The sequence below is a fragment of the Sapajus apella genome, unplaced genomic scaffold, assembly GCF_009761245.1.
Source record: "Sapajus apella isolate SASKATOON/1434 unplaced genomic scaffold, GSC_monkey_1.0 scaffold288, whole genome shotgun sequence".
In the NCBI taxonomy this organism is placed as follows: Eukaryota; Metazoa; Chordata; class Mammalia; order Primates; family Cebidae; genus Sapajus; species Sapajus apella.
Genome location: NW_022437228.1, coordinates 15,764 through 35,599, shown reverse-complemented (window position 1 = coordinate 35,599; position 19,836 = coordinate 15,764). Strand labels below are relative to the sequence as shown.

General features: G+C 45.0%; 2 gene segments (V, D, J or C); both read right to left on the bottom strand.

The window, feature by feature from the left end:
- Positions 1-863: 863 nt before the first annotated feature.
- LOC116545565 lies at positions 864-6,561 on the bottom strand. The segment is given in 3 exon segments: positions 864-917; positions 6,050-6,387; positions 6,513-6,561. Coding segments are annotated over 3 exon segments (438 nt in total).
- A 4,927-nt stretch (positions 6,562-11,488) lies between these two features.
- LOC116545564 lies at positions 11,489-12,535 on the bottom strand. The segment is given in 2 exon segments: positions 11,489-11,967; positions 12,089-12,535. Coding segments are annotated over 2 exon segments (444 nt in total).
- Between the last annotated feature and the right edge of the window lie 7,301 nt (positions 12,536-19,836).

Here is a 19,836-nt window from a genome sequence, read left to right as displayed (position 1 = left end):
AATTTTGAAGTTACACAAACTATAAAGACTAGTTCAACAAATGCTCCACAGGCATAGACTAGCCTCAACCATTCCACCTCTCATGCTAATCTCTCACTGAATGGTATTAAAACAAATTACAAATATCACATCACTTCAGTGGTTTCTGCTTTACTATATGTATAATTTTTTAATGTTTTAACTCCAAGCAGACACGTTGGAGTCATCTTAGATGCCTTCCTTTTCCTGTTCCATACACACACTTAATCTTTAATTCTTTCCAATTACTCTTTCATTCCGGATGGTAAATTGCTAATTTCCCTTCTCCACTGTCACAGCTCTAGCAAGTATATTGTCATCTGTCTGTGGATTATTGTCTTTGATGCCTAACTAGTCTCCCAGTCTCAGATGTCTCCTCAGTTTACCCTTTAATCCACTCTCCACTTTGTACCTAGAGAGCTCATAAATGCCAGAAGATGACACTTCAATGACTCCCATGGCCTCTGCGGTCAAGCACATGCTTTCTGGGATACAACCTCTTAATGATCCATTCATATCCTTCCTTTAGGTTATCCAGGCTCACCAAGAGTGGCTTCGCCTGACCCTGTCCCCACTGAGATCTGCCACACTTAGGGCCAATGCAAGCTGTCTTAATAAATAGAATGAACAGCCTTATATTCTTTTTTATAAATATTATTGACAAAGGCTATTACCAATACCTGGAACATTCCACCATCTTCCCTTATAGCTCATTTTCATTAATTCTAACGGCATTGTAGCAGATATCACTTCTTGAGGTCAGGCTTCAGTGTTACAAATCCTTCCCAACCACAAGCTCTCAGGACTTAACTCCATTGTACCCTCATGGTAGCCCTTTGCTCCCCTCAAACAGCTGAGTTCAAGGACTGGTAGAAACAGGAGGAGATGAGGCTCTGGATCTAGGCACAAGTTAAGAGACTCAGTTCCTGAAAACTCAAGAGGAAAGTTGTGTTGGGGCATCACTGTTTCTGTGCCAGGGATGACAGCAAGGAAACAACACAGTTAATGTTAGATAATCTACATATTGATCCCTGCTCACTACATGAAATTGAAAGATAGTCAGGAAAAAAGGCAGATAAGTGGTGATTCCTTCGGCTATTCCAGCAGCAATCTCAGTTTCTTCTGAAACTAAACCAGAGGCTAAGCAGATGAATCTAGACTCTGTCCTTTATCTCATTATTAACAATGTATGGAATGCCTAATATCACAACCCCAAAATATTTAGCATTGTGTTGCATATAAAATGTGTCTAATGAATAATTCTAAGCATTAATTTGATTTATTGAGTTTTGTTAGTATTCACAACTTAGAAAGAGCCCCTTTAGATAACAGCCCCTTCAAACACCAAATAGCATCCATCAGAGGCCCAGGCCACGCTTTCTCACAAGCTCATTGGTCCATTCTTCAGGAGCGTGAAAAGGTCAGAGGAAGCTCCCAGGTTTTTATTTCATTTCCCCATGGGCCACAAACACAATGCAATCATCAAGGCTGCTTTCCTGTACTAGTGATAGCCAGCCTCATCCCCAGGCTGGAGCCCAAAGAAGGCCAGACTACCTGACCTGGAGGCAGGGAATCTCTGAGATCCCTGAGGTGAAGTTATTATTCCTAAGAGCAGGAGTTTGGGGACATATCCCAGGTGCTGCTGCAACCAAGCTGTTCCTGGGTGACAACACTGTGCGGCTTCCAGTGTAGGTGATTTTGACCTAATGTTCCAGGGGCCTTGGACACAGACCCTGGAGGGTTGGGGAGACAGAAAGGAAAATGAGATGAAGGAGGGAGTGGAGCAGAGATGGGTGGAGTCTTCACCTCAGGGCAGGCCAGCCCTCACCTGTGCAGAAGGTGAGGAGGACAAAAAGGGGAATGGCTGGGTCATGGTGCAGTCATCCAGAGACCTGCACCCCAAGACTCCAGCATGGACTGGAAGTACTACGAATTCTTAGTCTCTACAAGTCCCAATGGTGGAGAATTTTTTACATTCAAATATGTCCCTTATCAAAGGAAAAAAATCAGGCCACCAAATTCACTATGTCAAAGGGAAAGTTAAACCTGAGAACCAAGTTATGCAGAAACTGCCTTACTTGTGTTCACAGAAGTAGCTGCAACTTCACATGTTGACTTCATCTTATGTAAAATGTGGATTCACGGAGAGGCATGCATAGTTGACTTCCCCCCACTCATTTCTTTCCATATTTGAACTATAGATTCACTAAGCTCTTCTATCATTGCTTCCTCTAATCCTGTCTCTACTGAATGGTCACAAGAATGTTACCATTTGCCTCATTGCCTACTCCCTATCTGTTTTTTCTCCTGCTTTTTCCTTTTCTCTTTTCTTTCTTACTTGCTCTTTCCCCTTTAAACATTGAAGTCCTCAAAACCCTCTTTGGAAAAAGCACAGGATACAGATTCTACTGTGACTTGTGTTTCTTTTTCCCTCTAAATCAATTAAGATCTGCCTCAGTTCCTTTTTTGTTTACATCCTGGACCCTGATCAGTGACAGCACCCCTCAGTCCAAGGTAATGCCTCTGTTTCCTTGAGGAGGAAGAAAAGGAAAAGAATTTCAACTGATCCAGGTGCCACGGAGTGAGAGCCTGGACCTTGATGGCCCATTGGTCCTGAGAGGTCCTGACAGCTGCAGTCACTTCACATCTCAGTTCAGTGAGCTCACTGGGCTCAGCTGGTCTCCAGCCTTCTGAAGGCCTTCCCTGGATGGCAGAGCCAGACACATTCATCCTCTGAGACAACCCCATGCACCCTCTGCTGGCCCCCTGTCGCCCTACATCCCCAGGACACAGCCCTGCTGACTCACTGAGAGTCTCACAGGTGTGACCCTGATTGTGCTGTTAAGTCCCTAGATGATGGCGCTCAGGGATGAGACTGGGAAGCCAGAAGGACTGCTCTTAGAGACCACGGGAAGTGACCTAATGAGGAGATCAGTGAGCAAGCAGTGTTCTTATTTACGTTTAATTTCACAAAAGAAAACAAAAGTATTCTTATGGGCCTCAGCTTCACCCAGTAGACTTTTTTATACAACTAAGGATAGGGAAACCATCACCTTTGTTCAGGAAGACGACTGCAGTTTACTTTTTAAATTGCTTCCAGGTTTTGGTATCAGGATGATGTTGGTCTCATAAAATGAGTTAGGGAGGATTCCCTCTTTTTGTATTGTTTAGAATAGTTTCAGAAGGAATGGTACCAGCTCCTCTTTGTACCTCAGGTAGAATTTGGCTGTGAACCCATCTGGGCCTGGACTTTTATTGATTGGTAGTCTATTAACTGCTGCCTCAACTTCAGACCTTGTTATGGGTCTAATCAACTTCTTCCTGGTTTAGTCTTGGGAGGGTGTAAGTGTCCAGGGATGTAGCCATTTCTTGTTGATTTACTGGTTTATATGCATAGAGGTGTTTGTAGTAATTTCTGATGGTAGGTTGTATTTCTGTGGAGTCGGTGGTGACAGCCCCTTTAACATTATTATTGTATCTATTTGATTCTTCTCTTCGTTTTTATTAGTCTGGCTAGTGGTCTATTTTGTTGATCTTTTTCTAAAACCAGCTCCTGGATTTATTTATCTTTGAAGGGTTTTTGTACCTCTATCTCCTTCAGTTCTGCTCTGACCTTAGTTATTTCCTGTCTTCTGCCAGCTTTTGAGTTTGTTTGATCTTGCTTCTCTATTTCTTTTAATCGTGATGTTAGGGTGTCAATTTTAGCCCGTTCCTCACTTCTCATGTGGGCATTTAGTGCTATAAATTTCCCGCTAGACACTGCTTTAAATGTGCCCCAGAGATTCTGGTACATTGTGTCTTTGTTTTCATTGGTCTTGAAGAACATCTTTATTTCTGCCTTCATTTCATTATTTATCCGGTAGTCATTCAGGAGCAGGTTGTTCAGTTTCTATGTAGTTGTGCAGTTTTGAGTGAGTTTCTTAATCCTGAGTTCTAATTTGATTGCACTGTGGTCTGAGGGATTGTTTGTTATGACTTGCATTCTTTTGCATTGCTGAGGAGTGATTTACTTCCAATTATGTGGTCAATTTTAGAGTGCATGCCATGTGGTGCTGAGAAAATGCATATTTTGTGACTTTGGGGTGGAGAATTCTGTAGATGTCTATTAGGTCCGCTTGGTCCAGATCTGAGTTCAAGTTCTGGATTTCCTTGTTAATTTTCTGTCTCTTTGGTCTGTCTAATATTGACAGTGGAGTGTTAAAGTCTCCCACTATTATTGTGTGGGAGTCTAAATCTCTTTGTAGGTCATTAAGAAATTGCTTTATGTGTCTGGGTTCTCCTATATTGGGTGCCTATATATTTAGGATAGTTAGATTTTCCTGTGGCATTGATCCCTTTACCATTATGTAATGCCCTTCTTTGTCTCATTTGATCTCTGTTGGTTTAAAGCCTGTTTTATCAGAGACTAGGACTGCAACCCCTGCTTTTTTTTGCTCTCCATTTGCTTGGTAAGTCTTCCTCCATTCCTTTATTTAGAGCCTATGTGTGTCTTTGCACTGATGGGTCTTGACTTTTTATCCAATTTGCTAATCTGGATATATACCAAAGGATTATAAAACATTAAATTATAAAAACACATGCACATGTATGTTTATTGTGGCACTATTTGTAATAAGAAAGACTTGGAATCAACCCAAATGACCATCAGTGATAGACTGGATAAAGAAAACGTGGCACATATACACCATGGAATACTATGCAGCCATAAAAAAGGATGAGTTCGTGTCCTTTGCAGGGACATAGATGAAGCTGGAAACCATCATTCTCAGCAAACTAACACAAGAACAGAAAACCAAACAATGCATGTTCTCACAAGCGGGTGTTGAACAATGAGAACACATGGACACAGAAAAGGGAACATCACACACTGGGGCCCGTTGGGGGTGGAGGGGCTAGAGGAGGGATAGCAGGGGGTGGGGGATTGGGATGGGATAACATTAGGAGAAATGCCTAATGTAGATGTTGAGGGGACAGATGCAGCTAACCACCATGGCAAGTGTGTACCCATGTAACAAAGCAGCACGTTCTGCACATGTACCCCAGAACTTAAAGCAAAATAAAAACAATTGCTTTCTGGTTTCTTATTCTCAAAGTCACCCTCTCACTTCAGTTATGACAGCCATTGCAGATATTCCCTATCCTTTTGGCCTCTGTGAATTTGCTGATTGTGGACATTTTTTTTATAAATATAGCAATAATTGTATATTTTTGTTTGCTCCATTTATGGAGCATAAGTTTTCAAGGTCCATCTATGTGGAGCATGTAGCAACACTTCATACTTTTTATGCTTGAAAAATATTACCTTTAATAAAATATAGATCTACTAGATTTCATTGTGCAACATACAAAGCACACAAAGATATAAAGTGTTACGTGCACACTTAGTCTTCGCAAAACAGTTGCATTACAGACTCTGGTTGGGGCTTCTACAGGATTAGGTAACATCAGTTCTGATCTCATGTTGCTAAAAATACAATTTTAGCATTAAAAAAACTTTAGTTCTATTATATTGCTTGTTGATCAGATGGAAACAAGAAACACGGAGATATTTTTTCTTAAAACTAGCCTCAAGTTCATAAATGAGATGCTAAGTCAAGGGTGTTCTGATGGTTGAAAACATGCCCTTTATCAGAGTGGCATCAATGAGGGCTGAACTTGCCCTTCAGCAAGGGGATGTTGGCAGTGTATTTAGACAGTTGGTTGTCCCAGGAGAGAATATAATGTTAACAGAATCTGATGGGTAGCGGTAAGAGATGCTGCTAAACAGCTTACACTGTCCAGGACAGCCCCAAACACAGAGTAGCAATAGTGTTGTGGCTCAGAAACCCTGATTTAAACATCTACCCCATGAATTAATCATCTTCCATCAAGATTTGGAAGGAGATATTGGTATTTTGAAAAAAAACAGAGAAAGTTGTGAGAAGACAAGTGCAACTCAAACACTCAGGCAGGAGGGAAGAGCTACACACCCTGGTGGGAAGAGGCTGAGGCTGACCCAGGGTGGGCATGTTCTGTGGAGTTCTTGTCTCACTTCCCCATGGGGCTGGAGCACTGTGTGGTAATTGCTGCTGTCATCATAAGACTGACAGTAGTAGTCAGCCTCGTCCTCAGGCTCCAGCCCAGAGATGGTGAGGGAGGCAGAGTTGGAGGAGGTGTCGATGGAGCCAGAGAACCGATCAGGGACCCCAGAGGGTCTTTGCTTATTCTCATAGATCACAGTGGTGATGGCATTGCCCGAGAGCTGCTAGTACCAGTGCACGTATCTGCTGTCAATGCTGCCACTGCTGCGGGTGCAGGAGATGGTGACCGTCTGCCCCGGAGACCCCGACACAGAATGGGGCTGAGTGAACACAACCTCAGCCCAAGACTCTGCAAGAAGGGAACAACACAGAGATCAGTGAGGACAGATCGGGGCTGGTTACCAGGGAGAAGGCAGAGGCCATCATCCCAGGTGACATCCAGGAGCCATCCCTGAATTCCCTGCAGACAGCCACCTGTGCAGTGAGCCAGGAGAGTGAGGAGGAGTGGAGCCCAGGCCATGGTGGAGATGCCTCAGGCTCTGCTTCCTGAACCACAGCCAGGAATGAGCCATCAACCCTCCTTATCTTTCACTGTAATGCTCAGGGTGGGAGGTCTCCATGCAAATGTCTCCTTTTCTGGAGCTGCACAAGCCCCTCCTTTGACTTCAGACTGGCCTTGGCTAAGAAATGAAGAGGCTGTACAAGGATAAGGCACTACGCCCCATAGAGGGCACAGGAACACCTGCAGGTGGGGGAAAAATAGCTGGGGAGCTGGGGAGCCTGAGCAGTGCTTAAACCACAGAGCCCTCTGGTGGATGCAGAAGCAACGTTGGCCCTGGACAGATGCTGGTTCCCAGGGCCCCTGTCCTTGCATCCTGCACTCCTCACAATTTCAGCTGCTGCCCAGGGGGTCTCTGCTCAGCATCCAATACTGACTGTACTTTTAAACTTTCAAATCTGTTCAGATTAGCAAAAAGCTAGTGGAGCCAGTACTCTGGTTAAAACATTTAGATTCACTTTGTGTGGTTGGAAGTGATGAATATCAGAGAAAATCGGCTCTGTTTAAATGAAACAAAAGCAATGTCTCTGTCTTTTCTAGGAAGGACCACACATGGTAAGGTTATGGACCCTTCACTGAGAGGAGACCCAGCTTTTCAGGCAGGAAGATGGAGAAACCCTGGGATCAGGGGTCATATGTCACCGTCAGAGACACCAGGAGAGGAGAAAGACTCTGAGGACACAAAGAGGGGTGGGCCCAGGTGTGAGTCGGGGAAAATTTAATTAGAGCTCTTAATCAGTAAGCTTCATGAAGGTAGAATAGAAAGTCAATAGACCAGAGAGCTTTGAAAGAGGCTTGGAGTGAATTTACACAGCTAGTGATGAATTGGCTTCCTTGGAAAGGTTTAAAGAAGTCAACATAACTTTGAAGTTCTCATTTGTGGACCTGTTGGGTGTTATGCTGCTCTCATAGAAGATATTTTTTAGGACCTGCTTAGGGTGCTGTGATGAGTGTTAGTTTCTCTGTTTTGGAAAGCTAGATGCCAGGTAGTGATGCAGATGTCAACATAAAAGAAAGCTCTGCAATGCTTAAACAGCAGGCTGTGCCGTCATGGGGGACTGTGTGGGGATGATGCATTAAATGATTAACATGGAGCTATGAGAGCATCTGCTACTTTAAGGGGATACAAAGCCACCAACACTCATTTTACATTTGAGGAAACTGTAATTAATTTATTTCACTAATATGTTATGCAAGTATTAGTGAAAGGCATATTTTAAAAGCACATGCTCCCTCTGCTTGATGGCAGGTGACAAAGTCACATGAAGATCAAGGAGGGGACTCCACTCTCAGACCATTGCTGTGCTCACACCCATAGGTGCCTTAGTAATGAGGACGGTGCTTTGTCACAGGTCGTGTCACCTGGGCAAGGGCACTATGCCCTCACCAACCGAGGGCCTCTTTGCTTGTTAAACATGTCACACTTTCTGCTCTAACCTACAGTGCCTTCTTTCCTCATTCTCCCTCCAATTTGACTTTTATTCCCCTTTCCATGGCCATGACATGATGGTCAAGATCAAGGACATCAAAGAGAACTTTTCCAACATTTCCCCCCCAATCTTATACATTTGGGAAATTTGTGGTGGAGGACCAACATTATCAACTTTATTTTTTTCAGGCTTTCTTTTATTACACCTGACATCTGCAACTGTCTTCTCATATAGTTTCCATGTATTTTTCATTCTATGTTATGGGATTATCTGCTCATTTACTGAAATATTTTCAAGGACATATTTACATGTTCCTGGGAAATATCAGACATTTATCTTCTGCAGAAAGAGTCAGAGATTTATAAAGTGTGCATTTTTCAAATATAGGAAGGCTATTTTAAAAGTTGATTAATGTCTAAAATGGGACATAACAAAGAAATAAAGACATATTTTAAGACAAAAATTTGTTTATTCATCAAAGCATGGTTTATGGTGTGAAGAAACAAACACTACCAAAGAGCCTTCTCCGATGTGAAGGACTTCATAGACCATTAGTCCGCTTCTTGTTGTTTGTCTACCTCAAATCTGACCTCTTTGCGTGAGTGAGAAATGGAATGAGGACCTTTGGGAGGGCACATGAAATTCCACACATCGATTACCTTGGGAGGGGTCTCTTCTCCATAGATGACTGTTGTCCAATCCCTGTGTTCAATACACAGAGGTGAGCCAGGCTCTGCATCCCAGTTCTGGACGAAGACAGTGTGACACACCTCCCAAAGAGGTGTGGGAGGATACGCAAAGACAAAAAAGAGGAAAAGTGCATTCAGAGGGGCATGCAGGAGTGTGGTCCAGGGCAGGGCTGTGACTGGGAAACTGACCAAAGGAGAGTGGGCTCCTCACCGGGTCCCAGGGAAAGTCAAGGTGCTCTTCACGTGCCTGAAAATGACAGGGTATTAGGGCTGGGAGGAGCTGGTAAACGCCCTGAGGGACAGGAGCTCTGAGGTTTGGGGCCCCCTGGAGAGGATGAAAAGGCAACATGAGGAGAAGCAGGGAAAAGAGAAGCATCCCTGGCAGAAGGAAGGACACCTTGGCCTGGTTCACTTGGGATCTTCACAGAAAGATCTGCCTTCCAGGGGAGGCGCCAGGCACATGCAGAAGTGGGTGGAGTGAATGTGTGAGGCTGTGAGGCACTGGATGGGCACACAGAGCCCATGGGGAGAATGACCGGGTCACAACACGGTCCAGGACCAGTTCAGTGAAGCCTCTGGGCTCACACACCTACCGTCTGTCATCCTCATGTGACTTCCAATATGAAACAATCCGACGCCCTCATCTTCACAGCACACCTCACAGCCCCCTTCTTAGTCACAGACCTCTGTCCCCACTTTCCCTTCCCAGTGCTGTGGTCACTACCGGAGTGACCTGAACTGTGCTGATTTTGCTGCTGCTTGTCAGTTCTTCAGAATGGGGGCAGATGGCAGGTCAGGAATTCTACATGGGGTGAGGGGCCATCAACCACCTCATTATATGTGAGGGCAAGAACCTGCCGCTGAGCTGCACTTGCCTAGCAGGCAATGTTCTCATGTGGATTGTATATTACAAGTGAATGTCCATGGTTCCACGTAGGGATGCCCAACACAGCTTCCTGGGGTCCACAGTGGGGTCTGGGGATTCTTAGGGTGTTTTCTACCCTTTCTCCTCATCTTTGTGCAGTAAAATCCCTTCCTGCAAATGTGTTGCTGCCATGCACTCTTCCCAGTTCTGACCTGTGCTGTGATTGAGGATTGGTCTCTTCTTTGGATAGAACTTCCATTTGGGGTGGAAAAGGAAGAAATAACTTTTGTCATTCCTATGGGATGAGAGCAGTTCCAGCTAAGGGACAGTCACATACCCATGGGGAAATTGTAGCCACTCCCACTAGAACAGGCTCAGCCAGCTGCCTCCTGGAAATTTTCTCTCTCGTCAGACCCATAGAAGCTCCTAAGGGCCACAGAATCACAACCCTCTACTTTATTGACTGATAGTTGAACACTCCAGGAAGGTCAGGCTTCATCGGATGCTTTTTTCCACTCCAGGATGTGGTGGGGACATCTCAGAGCTCTGTCTCCAGAAGCTCCACTGTGGGGAGGATGCCCACCCACAAGCTGTGTTCTATCTCCTGGCCAGGCTCTCCTAGGCGCAGAATCACTCCCTCAATATACACCCTGGATTCTCACCGTGTATTAGCACTTCCTCAACAGACTTGGGCAATGACTTTAAAGAGATACGGGAGAGATGCCTTAAATCTGAAGAAGCAGAATTGGAAAGCAGACTCAAGAAGTGACAGGGTAGTGGGGCCTCACAGGTGGAGAGGACAGTGTTTGGTCAACTTCCCTAGTGTCAGTTAAGTGGTTTACAAGATGTCTGCACACTAAATAACACAGTAAGTTTTCCAGGTGTTGCTACCTCACAATAGAGTGAGAAGGATCCTCCGCACATCCATCATTGGAAGAGTGACGCTCTTATGCATGGATTTTTATCTCGATGGACAATTATCCTTAAAACAGCTATATACGTTTTCTTCATTTTTTTCAAAATGTCAACATCTTTGTCAACTGTATCCCAAAGCTGCAGCTTCACCTGCTCTCTCCACACGCTGCCCATGGCTGTTAGAGGACAGTGATGAGGCAAAAGAAGAGCACGCGTGGGAACGCCGTCCTTTTTGTGTGTGCTGTTGAGGGTGCACAGTAATGTGGGGCCCAGGAGGCTTCAACCAACTGTGGTGGACAAGTTTGGATCTGAACGAGGAGTCTAGGGATCCCTGTGACAGAGAGGAAGGGGATTCTAATGAGAAGACAAGGCATCAGCCCAGGCCACAGAAGGGAGAGGCTGCTGGTGGCCCTGCTGAATGGACTCTCATGACCAGAGAGCTGGACCCTCAGTGCACTGATCCCATCATCTTCAAATGGAATGGATAAGAAAACTCTGGAATAATAAATATTTTCTTAATTAAACATAGTGTTTCTCTTCTTACTAAATGCTAGTGCATATGCATGTTTATGCACTAGTAATTATATATATACACATATATTTTATACATCTATATATCTACTAATATAAAACAATGATGTTACCTACATACATTTGTGAATAGTGGAGGCTTGCTAATTTCACTTCATGTTTCCTTTTTGTTTTTTGTTTTGAGACAGAGTCTCGCTTCATTGCCCTGTTGCCCAGGCTGCAGTGCAGTGGCGTGATCTCAGCTCACTGCAACCTCTGCCTCCCGGGTTCAAGCAATTCTCCTGCCTCTGCCTCCTAAGTAGCTGGGACTACAGGCGTGTGCCACCATACCCAGCTAATTTTTTTGTATTATTAGTAGAGATGAGCTTTCACGGTGTTAGCCAGGACAGTCTCACTCTCCTGACCTAGTGATCCACCCACCCCAGCCTCCCAAAGTGCTGAGATTACAGGCGTGAGCCACCGCACCCGACCTCATGTTTCTATTTTTAACAGTCTAAATAGTGTACACTGTTGTGAATACATCCCTTGACTTTAGTGGGGGTTCAGTTAAACTGTGAGGTCCCCGTGTGCTCAGTGAGGCCTGGAGAGCTCTCGAGTTTTTGTCTCATTTCCCCACTGATCTGAGGCACTGTGTGAGCACTGAGGCTGCTGTCCCATGCTGAGCAGTAATAGTCAGCCTCGTCCTCAGGCTGGAGCCCAGTGATGGTCAGAGAAGCTGTGTTTCCTGACCTGGATGCAGAGAATCTCTCTGAGATCCCCGAGGGCCGGTTGTTACTCCTGTAGGACAGGAGTTTGGGAGCGTGGCCCTGGTGCTGCTGCAGCCATGCTGCTCCCTGGTTGCCAACATTGTTACTGTTCCCAGTGCAGGTGAGTGTGGCTGTCTGTCTCAAGCCTTCGGACACTGAGGATGGCTGGGTCAGCCCTGCCTGGACCACTGACACTGCAAGGGGGACAGAGAGGAAGGTGAGAGGAGGATCAGAATCCACTGAGGCAGGAAGTGGAGGGGCTGAACCAGAGGTGGGTGTGGATCCCGCCTGTCCCTGGATAAGATCCACTCTCACCTGCAGAGTAAGTGAGGAAGGTCAGGAGGAGTGGAGCCCAAGGCATGGTGCAGATTCCCACTGTGCTTCCTGAAGCTCTGCTTTGGAGATAGTTCCCGTAAGTCTCTTTATAGCCCCGAAATCTTCATGGGGGTGGAGTCATAGCATTTACATAAGACCTTGCCATCTGACTTTTCCTGGGCCTCCATGCCCTGGTTACTCACAGATCAGAAGCAGAGAGGGAAGAGATGCACTGACCCAGGGGTGGAGGTGGCCTGGGTCGTGGTGATCCCTGGGTCGCAGCAGGTGTGAGTTGCAGCCCAGACTGAGTCTGGTGAGCACCCTGTTGGCTAAACTCCCCTGCAGTCCCTGAGTAGTTTCGAAGCTGGGTGGGGTCATCTCAGGAGTTTCTCCCACTGTCTCACTCTGGCCAAGATCTCAAACCCTTCTTACCTCTCTGGCACACCTGGGCCATGTTAGCCAGAGAATCATGGGTTTTTCTGTTCCTCTTCTGAACCTGCTCATGATGTTGGAGAGGGACCCAGGGACCCTGTGAAACCTAAATAACGGGTTTCTGGCAAGGCAATGCCCTTCCAACTAACAACGAGACGCAGAGAGCTTGTCGTTCGCTGCATCAGCCCCTCATGAATCCTCACTTTACTGAATCATCTGCTACAACCCCCAAATCGAGAATAGTTTTCTGTTTTATATTTTGGAATTTCATCACATAATATTGTTACTACTCTCATCACTAGACACTGAAAGACCTCTCTATGCATTTATTTCAATTTTTAGCCATTATATGTGTCCCCATCTCTTCCTAAGACTCCCGTTTATGTGAAATAATGTGCTTCAAGTCTACTTTCCAAAAAGCCCATTACACAGGCTTGAAGAATCCCTTATGTATGTTTCTGTTTTTAAATCAGTGGAACATTGCTTTTTTCTTCAGAGTATTTGATTTTTTTTAATTTGGTGAAAGTTTTTGTTGTTATTTTCCAACTGATAATTATATTTTCATCCACAATGCGTAAGAAGTTATTATATTACTTCCAGACGGCTAGCAATTTATCTTCTATTTGTGTTCTGAATTCCATTTGTGTTGAACACCTACATTGCTTCCAATACATTGCTCCCAATAAGGGTCTCTTTATAAACATTTCCTTGTGTCTCTGTATGGGTGAACTTCTGCATGACAGTGGCAAACACACTTACTCTCCTTGTGTGCAGAGAAACTTTCCCCAGATGGCAGAGCTTGTTTATTCACCCAGCTGTGAGTGTTTGTGATTCCCCACATGCTCACTGGAATCTTCTTCTATTTTATTTTGAAATACTATTTCACCGTTCCACACTCTCAATGACTTATGTTTCATTCAGAAGTAAGTCCACAGTTGTCAAAGTACTACATGAACCCACGCTATCTACCTCTTTCCCTCCCACTGCCGACTCTAAACTAACTCTTTTCCTGTCTCTCTACCACCTGTCTTTCTCTCCACTCAAGAAGATGGTGATGGACCACGCGTGAGACTGGCTGGGACTAGGGTAATGGGCTGGATAAGGGGGCCAGGCTAGCATCTTGGGTCTGCACAGCCACCTCTGCTTAGACCCACCCACGCTCCTTCTCAAGGACAGCAATAGAAACATAAGGGAATCTCTACAACCTTATCTAGTCACTGCTAAAAGTTTTTTAGTGTCTTCATATAAAAGAAAATTCAAATATTGATCATGGTCTCTTATAGTAGTGCGTTTTGACACTATTTTCTTAAGTATACTGTGTACTTTGTTGTTTTTAAACCTGGAGTTTATAGGTTTTGATATTTTGTCAACATTATCAACTGCTACATTTTAAAGTGATTTCTGAAAGCATATGTGAGAAACATAAATGTTGATATGCTATTTGCACATAAAACATTTGTATTTAACAAGCTTTAATTCAATAATTTATAAGAGTATCAGAATGATATAATGTCTACTTGGTAGATAAACATAGCAACTAAAAAAATAAAAGTATTGATTTAAACGTAAAATGTTTTACACTTTTGCTTATTTCTTATATTGCTAGAAAAATGTGATCCAATATGTTTAGAAGCCATAAACACTCTATTGTTCCACATTATAAATAAAATGATTCTAGTGGTTCAACCTTAGGGGCATCTTTTTATTAGATATAAACAGACCATTACTAAGAAATTAAGGAAGCCTCCCCATTTCTTAATTTGTCTTTCTGTGTTTATATACACATGCATATATACATATATATAAATATACACACATGCATACACACAAATATACATTATATATGTTTTATATATGCATATGTATATACATATGTTTAGATGTACATATCTAGATATTTAATAAAGGAATGGTGATTAGAATTTCCCAAAATTTCATTGAAAAACAATTTTTGTTATTAAATTATTTAATAATAAAAATGAGTGTTGGGAGGCTGAGGCGGGCAGATCACGACGAGGTCAAGATATCGAGACCATCCTGGCCAAAATGGTGAAAACTTGTCTCTACTAAAAATACAAAAATTAGTCAGGCATGGTGGCACACACCTGTGGTCCCAGCTACTAGGGAGGCTGAGGCAGAAGAATCGCTTGAACCCAGGAGGCAGAGGTTGCAGTGAGCTGAGATTGTACCACTGCACTCCAGCCTGGCAACAGAGCAAGATTCCATCTCAAAAAAAAAAAAAAAAAAAAAAAAACAGAGAAGCTAAATAAATAGCCCTTAACACAAATCCATCTTTCTTACCCTGAGCATATTGCCCAATTTTTTCTCCCTCCTCCTTTGTGAATCTTTCTATTAGAGATCCTCCTCTTTGATTCCTGTCTTCTGCTAGGGAGTGTCACATCCAGCCATAGATCTCTCCAGAAACACAAAACACAGGCCGTTGACACCATGAGGATAACAAGGAGACCCCATGCCTAGTGTCCTTGCCCCTTCACCCTTTATGGATTATTCCTGGCTAGAACCACAACCCACAGATTTCCACCTCTTCCTGTGTCCGTAACAGCAGGAGACACCAAGGGTGTGTGACCACTGGAGTCAGAATCGGATCACTTCCTTCCCATGATGCTCAGATAGACCTTACTGCCTGGTTCTCCTTCTTCTCCAGGAAGAGCAGCCCTTGGGAGGACTCCGGTGTCCTGTGTGCAGGGAGCTTGCGGGGAGCAGGTTAGCCCGTAGCTAAAGCAGGGATAGAACAGACTGCACAGGGCCTGAGGACGGCAGCAGAACCCACAGCCTTGGTGTGGGAGGAATCCTCAAAGGAAGCACAGTCATGCTTTGGGCCTCCAGACAGACAAGGACTTCTGCCTGGATGGCAGGAACCCAGCTGATCAGTCAGGACTGCTCTTTTCTTCTGCCGGGCAGGGCTGAAGACAGTTTCTCTCCGACCAGCTACTGTGGACCCAGAGTGATGACCAGCCTGAGCCATAAAATTTGTGCCCATGTAGGGGTGCTCCTGCTGAGAATGTGGCAGCAGTAGGTATGACCACAGTGCAGGGAGCTGGAGGGACATGGCCAGTCACTCCATTTCTTTCTCCCAGAGTTTTTCAGGGAAACAGCACTGAGAAGTCACAGGCTCTTTCTCTAATTGAAGCCTCTGACCACTGGTTGGTATCTCTAAACCTGCTATTTTTTCAAAGAACATGTTCATCATCCTCCAATGACTGTGTAAATATCTCAACCCACATCCCCCCAGATGGTCAAGGTGATTCCTCATTGAGATAACATGGACTCTAATTGCTAATATTCTGAGAAATTTCTGCTTCAATGTTCATTAAGATTGTCTTGTATTATTCAAATCTGTTTCTGTTCCTGCAGAGTTTAGTTTTATTTTTGATGGAACATCAAAATAAGTATGTGTGTTTGTGTTTGTGTGTGTGTGTGTGTACGTGTATGTGTGTGTTTATAAGACTGTATAAATGGCAGTTAATGTCCTGTAACCCAGCACTCAGGAAGGAGGTTTAGAAGTGGTGGATACAGTGAGATGACAAGCTACTCATGCCCAAAAGGCCGTGGAATGTGCACCCAGAAACTCTTGATCTGATCCCTAAAGGAACTCCTGGTCTAATGACTAAGGATTTTGAAGTGGAGTGAGCGTCTGGCCATGCTGGAGAAGCCCCAGAGTTCTTCGTCCTGAGTCTAAGTTGTTCAGATGGAAACTTCTCCAACTCAAGTGTTTCTTTCTTCTTTTTTTTTTTATTTTAAAGATAGGGCTTCACATGATGGCCAGGCTGGTCTTGAACTCCTGACCTCAGGCGATCCACCCACCTCGGCCTCCCAAATTGCTAGGATTACAGGGGTGAGCCACCGTGCCCGGCCTGTTTCTCATTCTTTGCACAGAAAGCATTGTAGTTCAAGTTTCTTTGAGCAAATTTGTTCCTGCTGTGTGGTTTTTCTCAGCTTGAACAACAGGCTTGGACAGGGACTCCATGACGGTGGAGGATAAAATAGCGAAGCATTGGTGTGTGTTAGAATCTAGTGCTCAGTGGCCCCTGAAGTGTAGAAAATGCCTGCTGCTTGGTGGTGCAGGTGCAGAAAGGTCATACTTCAGTGAGGACACTGCTTGCTCAAGCGTGTGAGAGCCAGTAGAGTATTCCTGTGTGGCCTAGCCCAGAGCTCTGCCCTCTCAGGAACAGTCCAACAGCACCTTCTGCTGACATAGGATCCCAAGTCAGCTGGTCCTTCAGACACTGACCCAGCTCTTCTGGAAGGGCATCCTGACCATTGCAAATGGATCTTTCTACTCTTGACCTAAGGGAGTAGAATGAGTAGGTCCTCTCTGCAGTGTTTACAGCTGAGACATTGTTTCTTCCATGTTAGTCACGGCCTACAGGGAGCTAATCACAGGATGTGTTTCAGGATGCACAGTGATGACTGACAAGATATCAGCATAACCAGCCATGTGAGTGTTGCTCCCAGAGGCCTGTGCTCATCACCAGTCCGTGGTCATCTAGAAGCAAATCTAAGGCTTAATGCTCTGCTGAGACTCCAGGTGCTTCACACCTGGGGATGATTCTACATGGGCTTCTTTTAGAGTTAGACTTATTTTGCTATTGTTGTTCTCATTGTGAGGGTCCCTGTGAGACTCCTTCAGCTCCTACTGTAAAAGCCTTGGCATTATATCCCGTAAGAATGATGCTGTCAGAAAAAAAGTGTCTCTTGCTCTGTTTTGCCTCTTAGTTCATTTGCTTTTTAATGTTATCCTGGCAATACCTCTTTTATTTTGACTATGTTACATATTGAAGGTATTTTAGTCTAATTTTGTAATTTTCCTCAACAGGGGGATTCATATGAAAAGACCGTTCTTACAAATGAAACCCCTCCTTCCTTTTCAGATGTTCTCCCCATACTCCTGGCCCAAGGAACCCTCATGTCCCATTTCCCCATCCTCATTGAATGTTGATTTATTTTATTCATTAAAAAGCTCCCTGAATTTAATGGGGAGTAGAAAGTCGAAGTCTCAGAGAACTTCAATTTCTCCAACATCTTTTCAACCAAAGAACCAGACAGAGACAAGCACCAGAAATGTGGGGTCAAAGTGGAGGCTCGAAGCCTTAATGGCTCCGAGAGCTGGGTCCTTACTGCAGAGGGGCCGCCCTGCACCTGGGAACACAGAAGCTCTTCCAGAGGCAATCTCAAAAGAAAGAGAAACCCAACTTCCCTGTGGGTTCAGAACCCAAAGGGTCATCAGCAAAGTCACGGCCATGACTTTGTAGGGGATATGTGAAGGCCATGAGGGCCACACCTGCCAAACTTCTGCTACGCTTCTCATCCCACCAAACAATCAGGAGGGCTATCTTTGTTACCGTGGACATAGTGATTTTGTTTTCATTGGGAGACCAGTAAGAAAGAGAGTCTTATCACTGAACCCATAAAGATAAACAGAAAACACCATTAAGCCCTCTGGGTTTTGTAGCATATGTGATATCACCAGCAAAAACCTGGGCTGATCTTGGTCATATTCATGCAAACAGGCAGAAAGAGGACAACAATGGATCTGACAGAAGAATTGGAAGGCCAATTCCAATCTGATTTTCTCATATGACGGTGACTCTTGGTGGCATCAGCTTGAATGCAGCTGTGTTATGATCATCAGACTTGTCCTTGGGCTAGAGACCAGGACTGTTCAAGGAGACTGTGTGCAACATTTCACGTCCTAGTGCCTCATCCCTGGAGCACAGGGACCCTTGAGCAGCCCCAAGCACAGCCCACCAGAGAGGGAGAACAAAAGAAGACCTATCTTCTCTGACCCCTTATAGAGCAGTGTCCATGCTGCAGCCAACTGCTCACCTGCATGGATGGTCTCTGGGCTCTGACCAAGGAAGCTAGGAAAGTTGATTTGCTCTCTTTATGGGGCATGGATGGCATTGAGGTGCATTTTTATTCATGTGTTTTGTTTTCTTTCTTTTTTGCCTAAGACTTCAGAAATAGTGTATAAAGAATTGGGAGGCATGGCATCTTTTTCCAGAACTCCTTACAGTTTCATGACAGAAACAAAGCACAGTCTGGGACCTTGGGCAGGATGGAAATTTTGTGCCACTTCCCAGTATGACTGGGTCTCTGTAAATAGCACTTTCTGATCAGATCTGACCATCACAGTGAGCCTCATGCTCAGACTGGAGCCCAGAGATAAACAAAAATTCAACACTGGCCAAGGCATCTTTGGATTCAAACAAGTGGCGGGAGACCCTGGAGCCCTGGTTTGTATTGAATCTGAGATGGAGCTCACTAAACAGCAGGGAAGGCTCATCAACTTTCACTGGTCCAGTGCAGACCATTTCCACTAACGCTGATGTCACTGCTCAGGGTAAAGGTGAGTGGCTGATGTTTTCAGGGATGCAAGGAGAGAGGGTGGCTGAGTCAGCACAGGCTGGAAGAGGGAACCTGCAAACACTCATATGCATTGGAAATGGGGCCCCAGCCAGATTCAACTCTGGGGGCTCTGAGCCTAGAGACTGACATAGACTGGAGATCTGCTCTGAGTCTTGAAAGCCTGTCCCCAGCTGTACAGTGACAGAGGAGCACATGGAGGAAATGATACCTGGCCATGGTGGACATAGTCCTGTCCTGAGGCTCCACAGTGGGTCTGGGCTGCTCCAGGCTTGTGGTATTCTCCCACTGCCCCAGGGGGAGAAAGGCTACTTATGTAACATCGCCCCTGACTTTGACCTTCCTGGATCCATTAGATCCAAGCTGGCCACTGATTCAGGAGGCTAAGAGGGGACTTGAGATGGAGGAAGCTGAGGCTGCTGTGAGTGTGAGCCCAGGAGGGTTGTGGAGGGAGAAGCTGTCAGGAACACACACTGGCCCCTACCCAGCAGCCTCTGCAATGCCCTGAAAGCACCAGGCCACTGGGTCTCACCATGAGCACCGGGGCAGCTCTGCCTCTGCCAGCCTGAGACCAGTGGGGCTCACTCCACCGTGAAGAATCCCCAGGCAGGACCTGGGACCATTCACAGCACCCACTGCTGGTCATAGGACCACCTGCAGTGTCCTCAGGATTCTGGCTTTTAGTGCCCTTGGATGTGCCACCATCAGTGACTCAGTTGAGACAGTGATGACTGAGATGTCTGTGCAAGCACCACGCTTGGATCTAACTTCACAAGTATCAAAAACTGCCTGTCATTTTAGAGGCTTCAACTCAGGCAGAACGCCTAAATACATACACAATATTATAAATATTAGGAGCTCAATGAAACAGATAAAACAGCGTGTCTCTCTCATCACTCAGACATTTCGAGAACTTCTCAGACGGGGCA